General features: G+C 42.6%; 1 protein-coding gene across 5 annotated transcripts in view; it reads left to right on the top strand.

The window, feature by feature from the left end:
• Window positions 1–20,805, top strand: part of PALM2AKAP2 (PALM2 and AKAP2 fusion) — a 272,605-nt gene that overhangs the window by 156,317 nt on the left and 95,483 nt on the right. For 4 of the 5 annotated variants that reach the window (XM_080370982.1, XM_080370984.1, XM_080370983.1 and 1 more), the window contains one exon: window positions 3,299–3,381. In XM_080370982.1, the coding sequence (XP_080227108.1) occupies window positions 3,299–3,381 (83 nt within the window). Of the gene's footprint in view, window positions 1–3,298; window positions 3,382–16,052; window positions 16,237–20,805 lie in introns of those variants that run through there. The other variant, XM_080370985.1, reaches the window with a different exon arrangement.

The following is a 20,805-nucleotide window of genomic DNA, read 5'->3' as shown; positions in this document are numbered from 1 at the left end:
AGTATTTTCTAAAGGAGTTGTGGGCCCCTGTAGAAAGTTCACATTCTTTGGTAGCTGAATTGCACCTTAGCTTCCTGTCTTTGTCCAGGACCTATAGAAGTAGAGCAGAAACCCAAAGGGGTTGACTGACTGAGATGGATGAAGCAAGCACCCTTGAGATGAGTGTACTGCCCCAGGTCACTGCTAAGCAATGCAGAGGTGTTTTCCCCACTGTCACAGTGCTGACCATGGAGAATCGTAATTCAAGAATGAACTGCTAGTTTCCCCTTGTCTGTTAAGAGCAATGAGTGGGTGTGCACAGCAGTTTTACAGATCCCTCATCAGTACCTCTATTTTTCATCCATATTCTGCACTTTCACTGCCAGCTACATCACCAGGAACTGGGCATCTGCCTCTTATCGTTAAATTTCATCCTTCCTGTCCTGACAGCATCCATTTCTTTCTCTTTTGGCTGATGCTGGTAAGCTGAAAGTCCAAATTCCTTCTTATAGCTGCACCTCGGTTTGTCTCCCAAGTCTGCATGGGTAAGTCTCTTAAGGAAAGAGACTGTTAGCTCAGCTTCATTCCTGTTGTATTGTCTGGTCCTCTTTATTGTTAAACTCCTGTCATCCATCAAACTCTATTCACAGCTGAAATCAACAGCAAATAAAAGGAAACAAATAAGTCAGCATAGCGCTACACAGAAGTGAAGCTAGCAGGCACAGAGATGGATGAAAAGCCACTGAGCCCCAATAGTGCTGATGGGGCTGCCCTGCAGCTGTTCTGGTTGAGTTACTTCATCGTTGCTGTACAGACGATGATAGACGTAAAACTTCAGCTGTGTTAACAGCAGCATGAACTGGTACTATGTGCAGCCTTTACAACATGTCCATGGATGTGAACATGCTTGGATTTTTTTTTTCTCTAATCCAAGGGTGATTATATAGTTGCTATGTCCTCATTGAAGATCAAGTTAGAGGCCAATGCTGTAGCATATATGGCCTGACACCAAATACAGTGTGGAGATGACATCTATTCAGGCTTATGGTAGTTATAAGTTTGTGAGATTTGGGGGAAGTTTATCCTTTTCTTACGTATGTTAATTTATAGGCTTTGTACTTTCGTTACTTTTGTTTCAGTTAAGTATTACCGCTGTAATGCTCTCAGTCTTTCATGTGTTGCCACACCAATGGGAATTACCATTTACAGGTGGACAACTTAGATAAATATCATTACTTATCAAGGGCTATGCAGAATGCTAATTGTAACACAGGTATGAAATCAGGAAACCCACCTCTCCATTTAGCATCCTAGTCACCAGACGTTTCTTTCTTGGTGGGCATAGGCTGTATATATATCAGCAGTTTGGCAGAGAGCTGTAGTATGGTTTTAGTGAACTCATCCTTCTTTCCTCAACCACATTTGCAACTGGTTGAGATGTGAAGTGATTCACACTATGTGGTGAGACTGTTGAGTTGCAGGCAAGAGTTCTTTTTGTGGAAAACCACCAGAAACTTTTCTGCGGGGTCACATGAAATACTTTTCAGACACTAGTGGAAACACAAATATTCTAATCAAGTACTACTCCTTCTGACACTGTGGTAACATTCAGCACAGGGAATCAGACTAAATCTAGCCTGACAATAAATCCTGGAAATATGTACAATACAGATCTAGAGGTGTCAGTAGCAACTACTCCCGTTCTCTGTGCCATCCCTACTTCACAGCTACTTGCTAATGCAGAGACATCCACACAAGGACAACATGCTGAAAGCTTCACAATTCCAAATACATTGCAGAAAAAGGTGCACAATGGCCTGAGTATGAAGGGACGCTTTAGTGAAATGGTATAAAAAGGCACAAAGCTCTATTTTACATCTGTATTTGAATAGCAGGAGAGCATATAGGTATGAGGAGACAACCAGGTGCCCACTATGCTAAAATGCTTTACAGACATATAATGAGGAGGGTCTTTTTGGCCTGAGATTAGCATGAATAACACTAGCAAAGTGAACTAGAAAGAAAGAAAAAAAAACAATAGAAAAAATAAATCAGGGCAGAATAAACTAGATGCCTTTTCTGCAGCACCAATTCCAAAGTTGCAATGCTCTAGGGGAACCCAAGCAAAGATGAATAAGAATGCAGAGGAGGGATCAATCCTGTGGCCAAGTCACAGGGTCAGACTTCTGGATTTGTGGACTTCTCCAGAGTGCTGAGAGCACGACAAGGAATAAAGGTTCCAGTTCTGTTATTATGCACTTCCAGTGGTTTAAATGCAGTCTTTAAACCTTGCTGGAGTCTACCTATTGGCTCTGTGGACTACATGGACACCATGGTTCATCATGTGGGAAGCGGAGGGATCAGCTCCAAAGAACCTGTCCTGGAAAAAGTTAAAAGCACCTACATGATTTTGGCCCATAAGTTGCACTGACACATTTTCATATTATTCTCCCACAGCAAAAGATGTCTGTGTGAGGCTGCCAAAAAGCAGCAAAATCCACCAGCCAATATTTTTAGAAAGATTCAGGTGTGTAGTCAGTGCCTCCATGTATCCAAAGGTACACTACAGCTGAAGCTAGCACTATTAGTATGTGCCACTTTCCACAGGTGCAACAAATAAGCAAAGGACATCTCCGATGCACAGATCCTTTTGCATAAGTAATGATAAGAAGCATGGCCAGCAGGTTGAGAGAGGTGATTCTCCCCCTCTACTCCGCTCTCAATTCACTAATGAGATGCTCTTTAGGGTCCTAGATGCTTTTAGTTACCCTTCACTTGGGATGCCCAGAAATGCTGAAAAATCCTCTGGCTTCTCCCTGAGATGGGATGAGCTCATCCCAGGGATGATGCGAGCACAGGCATACCTTCAGCACAGCAACACAGGCAAGCACAGAGCAAACAGTGTCTGGGGTGCTCCCTGGGGGATGACAAGGCCAGACCTGGCAGCCGAGGCCATCCCACACCCCATCAGGGACCAGGACAACCCCAGCCCTGACACAGCGCACCACCCTAGGAAAAGGGATGGCTGCTGTGGGGGCTGAAATTAAATATGTCCTTCCTGCGCCATGGCATGCTTATCTTGCTAAGCACCCACTGCATTTTCTCCCAGCAGTGGCTGCCTCTCCACAGCATGCAAAGCTATCTCCAGCTGGCAAAGATGTTTTTCAGTCATTGTTTTTGTACCCTTTCTGCTTTCTCTAACAATGCTGATGAGGCTGGCAACAGAGCGTGCCTGGTAGAAATGGATCCAAGCAAAGCAAAGCAGACTCTCAGCCATGCGTATTCCCCCTTGGGCAATAAAATGTCTTTGGTTTTGTAGGCACAGGAGGATCGGATATGTTGCCGAGGGACCCGCTGGGACCGTGCTCCTGTGAAAGTCCCGAAGCCAAGGAGGCTGCAGGGGTAAGTCTCCTCCCACTGCATCCTTGTGGGAAGCACAGGGATCCATGCTGTGCTCAGACATAATGCTTGATGGCACCTCGCACTTGGTGGGATGGGCCACATCTTCAGCTGCAAGGAGGTTGTCGTGGTGGGAGTAGTTTGCACACCAGACCCTGTTGGTGTAAACTGAATTTGCTTGACTACCACAGGGTCTCCTCCTAAATATTTGAAAGCCCAATGCAACAGCTGGAATTAGGAGGATCTTCAATAAAAGTACATCTCTTGGGAGGTCTTATTAAATAACCCTGGCAACTCACTGCAGGATGATGTTAAACCAGTGCTCAGTCCTTCTTCCTCATCAGTCAATCCCCTGCATGTCTTCCCTTGCACATTCTTTTCTTCTCAGGCCTCTCTGTGGTTACTGCTACCCCACCTCCTTTCATCTGCTGGAAACCCACAGGCAAGCAGCTGTCAGCATGAGGGCAAGCGTCTGAGGGATGTCACCCTCACCTGGTTGCCTGGTGTGGTTGGGTGGTGCATGGAAACATGATGCTTTGCTGGAGAAGGTGTGATGGGGATATTCCTTTTTCTTTGTCATTCCTGGTGTGAATGCGTGTAGCCAGGTGTTCTTAACAGCAGCACATATATTTGTCAGTAAGATGTTGGGAGTGGAAAGGGAGTCAATGAGCAAGAGAATTCCTGCAGGACCAAGATGCTCATCTTCAGGACTCCTGACACTTCTGACAGTGAAGCACATATATCTAACAACAAAAAGAACCACGTTAAAAACTAAAGACCTCTCCAACAACTTTTCATCAAAAACTGTATTTTTAAATAAAGATGCAAACTTGGATATACATAGCCCATATTAATGCCTAAATTTACTTTAAACTTTTGCATTAATTTAAATTAAATTATAATAGTAATCAAGGCTGTTAAACTGGTTCAGATGAAACTGATGAAGCACATTTCAGAGTTCTATAAAAGCAGAGGGTTTTTTTCTTTAATTACACTTACTTAAATTTAGCCTAATAACTAACTGTTTCATTTAGAGAAGCATTTAAAGATAAAAATGCAGCAAGTTCATATCTTCTTCTGGCCTATGAGTAAGAACTGGTGTGAGAAGCTCAGATCAGCTAACTTTAAGATCTTAAAGGCCATGGTAACTAATCAGTTAAAGCCAGCATCTGCAGAAACATTTTTAAATGAAGAAAATGTAAATGTAAAGCAGGATTTGAAAACCTTGTCTTAGATTTTTCTTATCATATTTACTAGTTTCATTTACCATTAAAAAACAGTTAATAAGTTTCTTAAAATCCAGTTTTCCCACAGTTTTTATTTAAGTGCTAATAAAATCTAAAAGTGGCTGGACCGCTGGACCAACTGTTGCTTAAAGAAAAAAAAATGAAACAGATCTGCTGATAAACAACAAATATGATTCTGACTAAATGTGGTTAATAATTTAGAATGACAATATAGCAAGGATTTCATACACTTGGCTATTAAAAACAATGACCAAATTTAAGGTTAAATCTACATGAAGCAGGAAATAAACATGTCCTCACAGGTATCTGTCAGTGACAGTCCACCTTTCTTTAGGCAAATAATTTACGACACAAACAATAACAGTAAGGTTCAAGTTGATAATGCAAAACTGTCAAAATGAAACTTTGATGTTAACATTAGATCAGATATTTAAATCATTCTGATTGCAGCTGGAGAATGGACTTGCATAAGCATTCCCAGACATTTTGTACATGTTGCTATCAGTGTTCTGCTCAGTGTAGAATCGCTTTGTGGCAGGTCATCTTTTGCAAGCAGGACCTGTAGGACTGCTGGGAAGGCTCTGAGCTAGAGTTTAATCAGTCCCTAACTTTCTCTGGCTTAAGTTAAGGTCATACTTAAGGAAGAGAGGAAAAACGGTTCAATGACTGTGGAATGCAGTTTGTTTTAATAACACAGTACTTCCAGTGCTTGGGAGTGTAACAGCATACAGAAGAAAATCCGACTTAGCATTGTTTTCTCCTTGGTTTTAAAAAAGAGGTCTCATATTTTTAATAATCACACACACACCCCCTTCTGAAGGAGGAGGTTTAATGGTAGAACATTGTAAGAGGGAGGCTGACTCAGTGCTACCGTTGATGCAGCATGAGCAGAATCAGCAAAATGCTAGCACAGGAAAGTCAATAAAGTCCATGAAAGTTTCCTTACCAGCATGGAAGATAATTAATTTAGTCACAGCATATGAAAAAGCCTTGAAATTTTCTGTAATAACTTGCTAACAGTTTGTAGAAGGGAGAAGCCTGGTATTGGAGGCAAACTCTATGAGGCAGCTGGATGTAAGCTCATCTGAGCTTGTATTTGCTAAGAGAGACAAACATAAAACTATTGTCCTTTCTATTGCTGAACATTCAGATGGGCAACGTAATTTTCATATAAGAAAACCATCAGTTTTAGATTAACTCTGGAAAGAATCTACTCAGACTTAGTTGCAATTATTTTTTTTTTTTTTTTATGATACCAAGAGAAAGATTCTCAACAGAAATCAGGAAACAGGAATCCACATATCTCTGTTATTTTCAACAGCCTACTTTCTCCAAGTGGAGACCTAGACCCATCACAAAGTTCCCTTCAGCTTTAACAAACAAGAAACCAGCTACCCCTACGTCCAGACTGTATGGTTCAAGTCAATGGTAATTGCATAGGTTTCAATACAGTATAAAATATTCTTATATCTAATAGGTAATGACATCCACAACCAGTGAAGATAGGATATGGATCAATAAACGAATGTTAACACTTGATCCTAGTCATGAAGCAAGGTAATAATCTGCCTTACAAGAAAGGAAAAATATGGTTCTCCCAAAAGGCAAAGTCCTCAGAACTAGCCAAGCTGGACCCACTGTTGAACAAGCCAAAGTTTATGAATAATCTTGGATTTTTTTAATGTGTTTTCATTCTTTTCTAAATAGAATTTGTTGCATTGTTACATTGAAAACACATCCTGTTATGCCTGCAGCTCTTTTTGGAGTGCAGGTTCAGAATACCGCATACTCTATTATTGAGCCATTTTTGCAGCTTTTGTGCAAAAAGGAGAACATGTGTGTGTGGGAGTAGCACAAACTGCAGCTGTTTTTCTTTATTTTCCCACCATCATTACTGCAGATTAGTAACAAGGAAGAAGATGTACATATACACCATTTGGCTTCTCTGCAACACTACTGTACAGGAGGTCGGGAGATTATCTTGGTGGACAACTCCTAATTTCAGCAAAATTTTTATGGCCATAAAAGGATCAGCAGTAGGCTGAAAAAAAGTTGTCTTGCAGTCAAAAAGATGCTGCTATTTTGCTGGAATGTTTTATCAGAGATATAGAACTTCCATTTACTCTTTCATTGGTTCTATGAAAGATTGTATAACAGAAGAACCTAAGTGAGTCCAGGAATCTCTAGAAAGATTAATTAATTTTACTGGGCAGCTGCTTAAAAGCAACAACAAAAAAAATTCAAATGATCCAGGATACAACCCCTTCCCCTCATCCTCCTCATTTTCCTGCTGCCATAAATGCATTGTGGCCAAAAACTTTACAGATAACTCAGAATGATGGATGCTTTGATGTTTTCAGCACTCTGGAGCGGTTTAAAAGGGAGGTGTTTTTTCTGTACAGTGTATGTATGTGGAGCTTGTGAGCCCAGGCAGCAAAATTGCCTGGTCATCTTTTGGAGTGTCAGCCTGGATAGCCATATATCACCTCCTCCCTGACTTTTCAGGCAGTTTAGGACATGTCTTGCTGCCGTGCCACCCACGGAGGGACACTATTGCAATTCAGAGACAGATAGGCAGCAAAAATCCAAGGCAAGGTACAATCCCGTTTCAAGGAGTAAAACAGTTTATTTTCTGCAGCTGACGTTGTCCCCAGTTGACTCCTGCCAGCTCTCATCACTGGTTTCCCAGGCCGCACTCTCCATCCCTGTTCCTGGCCACAGTTCACCTCATGCTGAAGTCAGTGGAGCTGGGTAATGGAGAGGGGGATTCATCTGGGTTACTGAAACGCATGTCACAGCACACAGTTAAGAGTTCATTTCCAGTTATGGTCTCTGCTAATTGCCCTCAGGTGTGTCTTTGTATCATGACCAAGGCAGGCAACATTGGTCAGGGAAGCCAGAGGATCTTCAGTCATTCAAAGTGATCACAGACATTATGTTTGACCTCTGTCATTGTAATTTTATTTCTGTGGCTCTGCAAGGAAACTGTCAAAGCAAAGTAACAAGACGGTCAAGCTGCGGTGCCTGTGTAAAACACGTCCATGTATCTTCATATCCAAAGACAAATAAGACTCCCTGCTCCAACCATGTGAGTTAGACTTTAAAATGCACAGCAATTTTGTAGTGCAGAATTGTATTTCCATACAGAATACTGTGTATTTTTAATTAGCAGGCCTATAAACAGCTTGTCTTGTCATCTCATTACAGTTTCATTTTGCCTTGATTTCACTTTTGAAGGTAAGAAAAGGCAGTGAAGCTAAGAGCTCAGCATAGTGCAGGGACAGCCAGTCCTTCAGACTGGCCACAGGTTTCATCAGTGGGCCTGTTCCCTTCCTAACTCAAGAAAGAGACATATCTTTAAGAAACTGTGATTGTGTTGTTGGAGAGGGAAAAAGCATTTTGTCATGAGGCTAAGAATTTCTTCTCTGAATATTATCCACTTCTCTGACTTCCTGAGGACTTTCAGGTAGGCTTGGTTTTCTCAGTCATTTCTAGTATTGCCATCCACCCTGCAGCAAATGACACATGCCAGTTGGAGGCATTTAACACCATTGCAATTATGCTGGAAGGAACGAGCATCTAGCCTTGAATATAGGGAGGGCTCAGTTAAAATGTGTGGAAAAGGCAGGTTAACTGCTGAAGATTTGTACTTCAACATACAAAACTCAGAAGGTATCAAGAATTTTCAGGACCTCTCATTAAGGCTGTAGCAACATAAAGGCGGAGATGTCAGGCATGTGGCAAGAGGGTCTTACTGTTCTATGTAGTAGGGATTTCAGTCCCTGGAGGCTGATAGGGTTCCCCGTGTGGGAGTAAAAGCAAAGACAGAAGGATTTCTCTTCTCCATAATTGTCAAAGCAAACCTGTGGCAACCCTCCAGAAAAAGATGGCATGACAAATTGTGCCTTTTTGCATTTAGTTAATGTTTGGAACTGGAGTAAGAACTGCATTGGCTTTGCCTGGTAATTAAATGTGCAGGATTTAAGAACACTGACTTGTTTCGGAGGCTGCTACTCGTTAGCTGAAAAAGTTACCAAAATTTAAATGGGATTATTTTTAATGGATACAGAAACAGTTGTGTGTATTATTATTTGTCAGGTTTTGATTATCTTCTTTCTTTCATGGTATAAAAAGTTTTGTGTAAGGTCCTTCTCTGCTCATCACACTTCCTCCCACCAGACCCTGCCAGTTCCTCAGGTCTTTCAAAATCCATATTTCTCTCCACATATTCATCACAAGGGTCTTTTTTGTTATGACTGCAGCCTCTTCTAATACAGGCTGCTTTCCCAATTTCCACTTTTTACATGCAGATGTTTCAAAAGAACAGCCTGTTTTGACTGCTGCTTTCACTCTCCCTCTCCCACTAGATCTCTTTACAAGGTCTACCCAGACATCTTGAAAGCCTCTGATCAGATTCCCTTCATACTTTACTTCTGGTGCAAGTCCCAGGTTGCATGTGGCTTAGTTTCTGCTAATTGTTCTTCTCATTTGCTGCCCCTTTTGCTTCAATCTTGTCTCTTGTGTCTCACACAGCTGCTTATCATCTCCCTTGTCAGACTCTTTTTCCTGGGGTGACTCTGGCCCCAGTTTTTCCTGCAGGGGCAAATGTCTCTGCTCCTTAACACTCATTATTGCTTACATTTTGATAACATCTACCAGCCAGATAAGAAATCATTATGTTAAATGAGATAAACTTACTAAAGGAAAGCCTGCCTTTAGTCGACGTCTCAGTAAACACTTTGGATCCACCTGAGAACTATAGCATAAAAAATTTCCAGCCTCTTTTTTCCATCATAGTCTTGATGATCAATGGCAGCAAACTATTTCTGGGTTATCTTTGTTTGCACAACTGCAATTTGTAGTTACATTTATAACTCAGTCCTTGCAAGTACTAAGAAATTCAATACTGTGGGTGTTCATGTGTAGATATTTAAACATTTCTGCACCGTCTATTTTGTGAATGGGCTACACAAACAATTTTGCTAACTCTACAGGACATTAACTATAGAGCCTAACATATTTAAGCTGCTGCAGGACAACACTGCTTTATTCTCTGTAGAAAACTTTGTTCTTTGTCTTGTCATTTTTATTGTTCTAGTGGTAGTGAATAAAACCCTGCATCTGTTCCTCAGGAAGGACTTAATCCAACGCTCATTGAATGCATTGGAAGAGTCTCCATTGAGCTTTGGATCAAGCTTTTTAGTTCACAAACAAATGCTCTTTGTAAGAATATGCCATTCAAGTGTTGTTCAGAAGAGTTACAGAGGTTCCCTATTTCTGAAATAATGGTCGTTTTTTAAGCCTCTTTTGCTGTGCCTGTTTGGTTGGAGGAATATGCAACTGTACAAAGTTGTTGAAGTACTGTAGTATGTGATTATCCTGCCCCAGCAGTTGATATAAATGTTAAATACCTAATGCTGTGGTAAAAAAGTAGTGCTATATTTATATGGCTCTTCCTATGCATGCAGTAATTCAGGAAATATATAGAGATATGCTCCCTGCCCCTGCGGATGTTCAGGCTCAATCAGACAAGCTGGACACAGGCAAGCCATCTTTCAGGACTGCCTTATGTGGATGTTATTGATGAAGCATACTTGAAAGCGGGATTTGTAGAATAAAAGAGGGATACTACTGAATGGGATTTTTTTCTGCGCTGAGGGAAAGGAACAGATGAAAGGAGAACACAAAGCCCACAGCAGGGGAAAGAAACAGGGGCTATTGTGGAAGAGGGTACAAAAAGACTAAGATAAGACAGGTGTAATCAAAACAGAAACATTAGTTGGAGTCAGACTGTAAAGAGTTTTAAGTGAAACCTTACAGTTCCAGATTTGTAATGACCGCATTTTCCACAAGGAGGGAGAGCTGTGAGTCACTTATGCAGTTGTATCCTCACGAGCTGCAATAAAAAAACATTCCTCCTCACAGCATCACAGGTACTGACTACTTCTTCGGATTTACTGTTAAGGGGAACTAACAGTTTCCATGAACCAAAGAGAACATGATGTCAGTGAAACTCGGCTGTTGTTGCAGTTACAGAACAGAGTAACTTCTTCATGTGGGTGTAGATTACAGAAACAGTTACTACTGGATATTATATCTGTGACAGAACTGCTTGCAGTAAAATACACTACACTGTGTGGTAAGTGCTGGCAAGGCTACACACATAGTTTGTAAGCTGATGATGACTAGAATAGTTTATGTAGCCAGTACTAAAACATTACTCACTCAAGGAGTCACGTTTAAGTCAATGAGATTAGTCATGTAGCTAGGTGCCCATAGAAATCTTGCCAAGCTACTCCACCACATAATAGAGATGTGTAAATGAGTCTGTTAGTCAGCTGAATAACTTAAGAAAATAATTTTAAAGTTCATACTACCTTAGTGTATGAACTCCCTAACCACAGCTGAGGTCCCATTACGTTCTACAAACACCCACTAACAGGCAGTCCCTGTCTCATCAACACACATAGACAAATAAAGGGGAAGTGATTTGCCTTCAGTCACATCACAGGTCATCAGCAATGGCAGGAACAGAACATGGATCTCCAGTCAGTTCCCTACCAGCAGCTCCCTGCCTTCATAACACTCAACATTTCATCCCCATACTGAATATAAAGCATTTATGAACATGACCTCCAAACTTCCCATAGCTCTTCTGCTGACTGATGTATCTCTGCATTCATTAGTTTTATAAATGCACAGAGAATACACAGAAGTACCATTTTCATCTCACACGCACTACTGCAAGCCAGTGCATTCCTTCATCCAGCTCATTTGCATGCTATTCTGCAGTCAGAGAAATACTCGGAACCACAAGGAAAGGAAAACGAGTCTAATCACAAAATTTCTGACAGTTAATCTAAGCACTTAAAAATCTGCATCCCAAGCAAAACTGATTTTTCATACTCAGTGAAATTCAGTGTGGAGGCTACCAGATCAGGCATCGCCTTTCAGGACTGCATTTCATGTTATAAATGTTAAAAATGTGCTTGGCATATCCAGTATCATTATCACAGTATTTTCCTTCCTTTCTTTATTCTGCACTGCTCTCAGAATCTTTGGGAGTACACAGAGAACAAGAACAGTATACTGGGCTGTAAAACAGCAGCCTGAAAGAATGTCTTCTTAATAGGAGTAGGTATCCCCTTTGAATTATTCTCCATTTGAAGGTTCACTGCATAACAATAAAAAAATCTGCATCACTGAAACTAGGCTCCAATATACCAACAAGGTCCCACAGCAGAGAGTCTGAGTAACTCCTCTGTCTCCTGGATAAAGCAGCAGCAGCTGATACGGACATGGCTTCACTCTCTTCTATCCCTGTTTCTCCCTCCTCTCCTCCAAACATCTTTGTCTTTAATTTCCTTCTTTTTATCTCTCCATCCCAAGCTGCTCTGTATCTCTTCCCCTTCATAACTCCAGGCACTCTTTGTTGGCATGGCTCTGTCCTCTTTATGCCCATGGAAGAGGACACATCTGTACAGAGGCAGATTGTAAACTAGGTCAGCTTGTGTGGCAGAGAAAAAAAAGAGTAGAAATAAGAGCCTTTTGATATAATAACAAGGTCTCACATGGGCATGTGGCCCAGTTGTCAGAGGTGTTGAATGTCGGTGGTTCCCAATGACTTCAGTGGCACTAGCCCTCTTAGCCACAGGCTATGCATATAGAAAAACATCCTCAGTTTTGCAGCCCCCTACAAGCAGTAGTTCAGATACATGGTCGCACTTCCTTGAACTTTCCCAAGGATGTCACACTAATCTGAGGATCTGTTCTTGTTGTTTTTTCCTGTGTGTTCAGCACAGGGTTGGGATGCATGATGGTCAGTCATTGGAGGAGGAATGAGGTAATAATACTGGGGGTGACATATCCAATTTCAGTTCACAGGGCACATAAAGCAGGCCTGAAAGGGAATGACAGGCAAGGAACTGTCATTTGATTCTTAGAAATAACTGCTTTCATTGACAAACAGTGAGTTAATGAAGCTGATCTTTATACTCTTCCTACTTTCAGAGTTTCTAGGACAATACCAACTAATTTTTCAATTCATTATTTAGATAAATGTATTTTAACTTCACAGTAAGAATTAGGGGAGGCTGCACTCTGGCAAAGATTAATTCCTTCTTCCCCCAACCTGAAGCCCTCTGTAATTCTGTAAAAAAATTACAGAGCATTATCAAAATACACCCTTGAAACAAAACTTTTAAGACATAATTTTCTTCTGCTTTTGTAACTGTTGAAAATACAAATTAGAAGCAATAGGCAAATCTCATTAATATATACACAGTGAAATAACATGTGATTTCCTTTGTGGTATTTTAGTCATGTGCTATCTAACTAATACTAAGTAAATGCATCCCTGTCATAAAAAAAAAAAAAAAAGAATTCGAACACTATCAGTGTCATTTGTGATATTGCTTTATCTAGCGGAACAAAATCTGTGCTGCAGTCATGCAGTTCAGTCCAATCCTGTATAAAGCCAGTAAGCAGGAGAGGAGCAAAAGGTATTTGTTGGAACAAAAGGACAGAGGGGTGGGAACCCAGGAAGCAGACCTCTGAAGTTTCCCCTTTGGCAGTGTAACATCTTTGGTTGCCAATGCAGTATTGCCAGCCTCCAAAGCCTGAGGCCTTCAAAAAGCATGAGACTGGACTATGCTTATCTTAGTTATGTTTCTGAGGTCTGGAAGGGACCTTTCTGCATGGTTCTGAAGACTTCTGCAACTAAAAAATGACTAATTTATTTTCTTCCCTCCCCTCCTTATGATAATTGGCTTATTCTGTTTCTAACAACTGAAGTTTCTAAAACCCAATAACATATTATAGACCTGCGAAACATCCCAAAGAAATGCAGGCTCATGCTCCTCTTCCTCTCCTTTCTCCGCAGCCCCACATGGCCATTTGGATGGCATACTTCTCTGCGGGAGTACAGAGTCTTACACTGGTGGAGTAGGCTGGTGGGCATGAGCAGCAATGCACATCCATGCACAGTTGCTTCAGTCAGGTGTCGGAGGTGCAGTTTTCCTTTACTCCCTGACTACCCCCTGCAAATAAGCTGAACAGAGCTGCACTGCAGTTCTAGCACATGCCCTACACAGTAGCATGGTATCCTAGAAGGACAAAGTCCTGTGTTTGAGCAGCTAACTGAATTGCAGACATTCCTGGGAACATTCCTAGATGGTGCAGCTGAAAAAGCTCTGCTCAGAGCTGGTCCCCCTTCCTCCTTTCTGCGCCATATGCTAGTGGCAAGTAAAAAATGCACATTAAAAAAGACCGTACTTGATTCAGAGAATTTACAGCAAAGTATGAAAGAGAGAAAACAGATGGCTGGACATACAGAGAATGGCACACATTTCCTGGGTGAAAGACCTTGGAGGGGTTTTGTCTGTACTATACCTTGTGTGCTTTCAGATACATATGTTTGCAAAGAGGGCCATGGCCACATGTAGGTAATTACTAAGATAGCTTCTTACTTACATTAATAGCACCAGCTTACCAGTTTGCAGTTATATATATATATGTATATTATACCATTAGCTTTTATTATAAGCCTTTTTCACTGTCACGGCATTCAGGTAGCAATGTGCCTATGTGTGAGCATCTGTGTCCTTGAATTCTCACCACAGGATGCAGCAGCTGAATTATCAACAGCAGCATGTAACCTCTCATCTAAAACATGGGCATCTAGAGTGGAGGATGGCATATGTGACACTAAACTTCAGTACAGACTCCAGAGAACTAGAGGTTTGCAAACCTTGTGCCTGTACTGTGCAAACACGGAGATACTAATTGGGTTAGAACTAAAGGACACCAGGATTAATGCAATCTATCTGAGAAGAGTCAACATGGTGCTGCTGTAAAGTCCTTCCTTAAACAAACCTTTTGGAGGTCTCTGAAAGGGCTAACAAAAACGTGGATAAGGGTGATCTAATTTCCGTAATCACACTGGGTTTCTAAAATGTTCTTGACAAAGGCTTTTAAGGAGACTAAGCGGCAATGGCAACAAGAGGGAAAGCCCTGGTATAGCTCAGTAATTGCTTAGATGAAATGCAAAGTACAGGAATAAATGACCAGCTCTCACAATGGAGGGAGGTGCTGGATGGTGTGGGGTTCTGCAAGGGTCAGTGCAGGGATGCTGTTCAGGGTAATCGTGTCTTGCCTGGAAATGGAGTGAAATAGCAAAGTTCATCCATGGTATTAATTCACTCAAGTCAGTAATAAGAAGAAAGAACTACACAAGGACATTATGAGGCTGACTGGGCCATGTAAGGAATTCAATGTAGGTAAAAGCAAAAGAATATGGAGAAAAAATAATGTGAATGGGGACTCTGAGCTGGCCATTGCATGAGTAAAATCTCAGGGTTATGACACAGAAATGTCAGCTCTGTGCGCAAAAAATTCTTTATAAAATATTGTGAAGAGAAAAACATCATTGTGCCACTGTATGAATCCATGTTCTGTCCACATCTTAAATATTGTGCATTTCTTTATCTCAAATCGGATCTCTTAGATCAGGATGATATTCAAGAGGGCATCATGGATGGTAAGAGGTACAGAATGGTCTATGGACAAAGGCCCCCATAAGCAGCCTACAACTTTTCAGCCAGGAGAAGGAATGACATAGAAGGATTACAGTGGAGGTCTGCAAACCCATGAGCAGCTCGTAGGGAGGGTTAGGAGCTATTCCTCACCTCCAGCATGGGATCTGAGGGGATGAGTAAGTTTGTATTGACACCAAAAAGAGGCTCTTCAGGGGAACCATGGCAGACCAGTGGAAATCCTTGCCAAAGCGAACGCTGCAAGCACATTTGGGTTCAAGGGACATTGAAGAAGCCTATGGAAGCCAGTTCCACCACGTAAAATATATTGGGAAAAAAACCAACCAAACAAAAAACCCAACAAACCACAAAAAAACCCAAAAAACAAAAGAGGGGGGGACACGGGACGACAAAGAAAAAAAAAAAACAACAAACCAAACCCAAAGCCAAACCACACCAACAAACCGAAAAAGAAAGGAAAACAAAACGCCCAACCAGTAGCAAAACCACCTCGGCAACCAGGGCTCAGGAAACCCCCGCAGCTGCCAGCGACGGGGAGCTCCCGCCGTGCATACCCCCGGAGGCGGGCCGCTTCCCGCCGGGGCTGGGCTCCCCCCCCGCCCGCCCGGCGCGGGCACCAGTAACAGGAGAGGGCTCGCAGCCGGCCGGTAACCCGAGCGCGGCGGGGCGGGGGGCGCGGGGGATGCGCGGAGCCGCCGTGCGGGGCGCGTCGCCCCGCGGGACCGGACGGGACGGGGCGGGGCGGGGCGGGGCGGGCGGCGGCTTCGGCCCTCTGTCCCCGGCGTCGGCGATAGAGGGCGTCGGCGATAGGGGGCGGGCGGGGAGGGAACGGGGGGGGGGGGGAGGAGGCGGAGGAGGAGGCGGAGGAGGAGGCGGAGGAGGAGGAAGGGGGACCCGACGTGCCGGGGCTGCGCGCGGAGCTGGCGGCGCACGGTGCGCGCGTTGGAGAGGCAGCTCCGTGCGCGGGGCTGCGCGTGTGTCCGCGCGCCCTCCTGCCTGCGTGCGTCCGCGTGAGCGCGGCTCCGCGCGCCGAGCGGAGGGAGGCGGCGGCGGCTCCGGCAAGTTGGCCCTTGGCGGGTTGCGGCCGGGGGGGGTGGGCAAAGAGGGGCGGGGGAGGTGAGGGGGGGGGGGGTCGGTAGGGATGCGAGGAGGGCCTGGGGAAGGGCGAGGAGGGAGGGTGGAAAGGCAGGGAGGGGAAGGTAGAAAGAGAATGCGGGGAGGGGAAGGGAAGAGGGAAGGGGGAACGCTACGGGGCTGGGCCTGCCCTTGCCCTCCGGCCACGCGAGGTGTGCCCGCGGGACCCCCAGGCGTGCACATTCCCGTGGGGCGGGAGGGGCTGGCGACGCGGGGGTGCGGGGAGCCCCGGGCAGCCGGGGGATGCTGGACAGGGCGGGCGGGCCGGCAGGAAAAGCCGGCTCTGTGCGCGCATCCCCCCGAGGTCCGCAGGTGGAGGGGCGGCTCTTCCCCCGCCTCGGCAGGGGCTTGCGAGGCCGGGGCGCTCTCCGCAGCCCTCCCGGGGGGCGGCCGCCGTGCGCGGGAGCCGGCCGGGCCGGTGGGCGCGGGGAGGGCTGAGAGCCCGCGGGGCGGCGTGGAGCGGGGTCGGCAAGATCCTGAGAAACCGTGACGTAATTATTTTTTAATCAGCATGTTTTTTTCATGGCCATCTCAGTTTTTCCTGGACTCCCCTGTTTGAACCGAAAATTCCCTCTTATCTTTGTTTCAAGCCTTTCTATTTTTAGATTCCTCAGTAACAGCGAAGCATGAGTTTTAAATATTTTATTTCTTTTTATTTGGCTTCTGCTTAGGATCACTGCAGTGTAAACTTCTCAAACACGGGTGTCTCTTCCTAAAAAGTTACTGAAATTATTACTGAGGTGGGCAGGCAGGCAGCTACTGTGAATATCAGTGTTTGAGTTCCTGATAACATTAATCATTAGCCATAAAAAGTGGTCATCATACTGAAGTTTGTTTTTCATCTTAAGATGAATTGCCTATCGGCTCTCAGAAGATGTATGTTAGGGCAATAAGTACCAGCCCAACCTACCCAGCTGGAAGAGGTATAGCAGATGCCCAGCTGTGATTTTTTTTAACCAGTGAAATAAACGTGTTGTTTTATTTTGAGCCGTGATTAACAGTTCAATGTTGTAATGATATCCTCTGATTCTAGCATTGTCTCATAGCTCTGGTATGTCAATTTGTATTCATGCTGTGTAAGTGTTTTGCAGAGGTTTTGCGTATCTGACAGGGATTTATTTCACTTTCACAATTACATTTTCTGGTCTCACCAGCATCAGGAACCCAAGAAAGGTATATATACATCGATATCTGTGGTAGTACATGACTTCTTTTTCCTAAGAAGTGCCAGGTATTTATTGTATTTTTAGATCATAGCTTTTATGTCCCTGCACACAGCAGAGGATGAAGTTATACTGAAATTGTGTTCATTTAAGTGTATTCATTGTAAGTATTTCTGATCAGTTAGTATAGAGTGTTATTTCTTATCTTCGTTCTGTATCTGAATGTCAGTCCATTTGCTGTCCTTTGATAGTCTCTGCCAAAGGAAGTTTGCACAGATGTAAAATGTTACATACCAATATTGGCTTTAACCACTACCTTGTTTTTCATGTTCCTTTTCAATCTCCTGTCCAAAGAGTACAGGCCCCGGGTGAGTTCTTGAGTAAATTAAGCCATATTTATAGATGTCTCATATTAGTGCTGCTAAGAAGTAGCTTTTGTGGCAGCTGATGGTTATGTTCCTTCTCTGTGGATGTGCAGCTTCTGTACTAAGGGATGTGTGCATAACTTCCCGGTCCTTCTGAATTACTCAAAACTCCTGTTGACTTCAGCCGGAGTTTTGGCTAAGTGAAGAATACAGGATCATATACACAGCAGAATCCTGAGCGGTTTGACGTATACTTTGGTCATGGGATAAGTTAATTCATGCCTGGTTTGTCTTGTCTAAACTGCAAAACTCACTTTTGCTACTGGAAACACTTGCTGATTCAGCAAGTGCTATTGATACTACATTTATAGCAAGACATGAAGAGCTGCATAACGCAACATCTAGAACCATCACCATTATTACCATTCACAGCGTGATTTTTCTCTCACTGGCGTGCTGCAATTACCGATTCTCTGGCAGTTCTGACTTCAGCTGACCGACAGTTAGTTCATTTGTGGTTGTGGGGTAAACAGGGTTCCTCAAGCTGCCAAAATTGTGTCTCTCTCTTCCCTCCCCTTGCCCCACTTAAAAAAATAAAAAGCTTTGGCAGCTGCCTCACCTAGCAGTCTGTGCTGGAAGGACACGTGATGGTTTTCATGTGTGCCCTGTTGTTTGGCTGTCTAAAGTACATCCTAAATCCTGTGTTACTTTGTTACTTTTCATTGCTTGCTTCCCATTTCTAGGATGATTCTTTGTATTTGTTTCCATGCCAAGAGTTAATGAAGGTAGATACCCTAGCAAAATTCTGGGCTCAAAATTCATTGAGGAAAAGTCCTTGCCAATACACCCATCCACTAGGAGCAAATCCATTGAAGCTGATAGGTATAGTTTGACATTCAAATTATGTGAGAAAAAAAAGTTGGCCTGCTTAGTTATGATAATGCTTAGTTACATAAGTATTGTGTTTGTTCCATAAAGCACTGCTCTTTAATTGACTGCTGACCTAGACCACTAGAGTACATCTCTATAAAATTAACTTTCATTATGAAATATAACAGCAGCACTGAATGAATGCCAACAAATTCAGTTATAGCTATAATTTATGTCATTCTTTTTGAGCCATATTCCACAATGGTACCTTCTGCATCTCCAAAATTTTAAGTTACGTCTGCTTAAATACTTGTAAGACTTTGGGTTGCATTGCTCTGGTAAATTACTATTGCACATCAGTCTTTTTCATCCTTGTGAAGGATAAATACTAATGACTTGTGGCAAGACGAATGCAGTTGTGCGAAGTCCATACTCTGAACTGTCCTGTCCGGGATTCTTCTGCTGCTAAGAATAGACTTCACAGTACTGCTTGATGGAGTGGGACCGGGAGAATGATTCTGCAGTTTAGTCTTCAATGAGGAAGCAAACCTTGCAATATTCCTCTGTCCTGGGGTAGGTCAATTAGAGTTGGTTTTCTTCTTCTTAGCCATCTGAAAATGAGTGTTCAGTTTGAGATGGTAATGTAAACTACCTCTGTGGTCCAAGAAATGTGGAAATTGCTTCCAGAGAATCAGTCATCTAATAAATCTCACATTAGGAAAATTTTCCCAAAATAGTCTAATGGTAACTTGTCATAGTAGCCATTGAGGTTGATTGCATGAACCTAGATGTTGAGTAAGATAATATCTCAGGGCCCTTCCTATACTGTTCTCTGTGATCAAGTGAGAATTATGGTAAATCAGTACTGAAATGTATAGAACACTTCAAAAAAGATGCATTGCACACAGTAACTTTAGGCAACCACGAGTGTATCTCACTCCTTCCTGAAAAACGAGTCTCAATGCTCAGTGCAAAAGTTTCCCAGATGTAAAATGGAAGGCTTTTGTCTTTCTTTTTCTTCTCTACATTGGAGGATCTTCAAGGTTTTTTTTACAGTCTTTGCTCAAGCACAGTGTGTTGAAATTCAAATTTCAGCTGCTACTGGAAGAATCATTCTAGTTTATAAAGAAATCATAACTACTGTTCAAAATTATATACCACAGAAATACAGATTTTGCCATTCCTTTTCTTATCTCCCAAATAATCGTTTACATGATACTTGTTGTTCTGGTATTATGACAAAATGAACAGAACACAGGATACAATTTTCATATTAAAATTCTGAGTTAGCAATACAAATTTTTGGTGATGAGCAATCTTCAGTAGTTCATTAGAACTGTAAGTCATGCCATCCTTAATTTTTAAAAAAGATCTTTTGACTTAAGTTTATAATTAATGAGACACTTTTTGTTTGATGACAGTAACATACTGTGTTTACAGGAGAAAGCAGAACTGTACCTTTAGAGTAATTTATCAGAAATGTGGTAAAAATACTTAGATATGTAACAAGACTCAAGTGTTAAAACACTTGATATGATACTTACATGCAGTATACTGCAAAAGCAAGGATTTTCCCTAGGTATTGTTTAGCAGAATGATTTCTTTAATCCCTTATTCATAACAGAAAAAAACAATGATGCATTCAAAGTAGAGCAAATTCCCTTAAAACTTACGCACATCTTCAGAAGGAGTAAGAATATTACTTAAAAAAACCTGTATAAGCACTTGGGAGAACTTGGGTATGTGCCACTGAATCGTGAAAGCCTGTTCTGTTCATTTTAGAATTTTCCTTCCAGCTTATCTAACTGACTTAAGAGATGAATCATGATTCAGGGGAAAAGGGTGCTTTTAACAATCTGGATTTTTTTTTCCAGAATCTGTCAATTCTACTGATGTCTTTTGTGGCTCTGGACATTTCCTTCTTCTACCATTTTCTAGGTGTTAAAAAGGAGAAAGAGCAGAAAATGTCCTGTGTGTAAATTGCTTATTTCACATTCACTGTATGTACTTCAGATGGGAAAGGTTCTCCATGTTTTACTAGCTTTTTTCTACATGTTTCTGTATTGCTTTATGTAACATCTGCTTGTATAATGTA

The sequence above is a fragment of the Falco punctatus genome (assembly GCF_963210335.1).
Source record: "Falco punctatus genome assembly, chromosome: Z".
Classification (NCBI taxonomy): domain Eukaryota; kingdom Metazoa; phylum Chordata; class Aves; order Falconiformes; family Falconidae; genus Falco; species Falco punctatus.
This window is presented reverse-complemented; position numbering and strand designations above follow the sequence as displayed.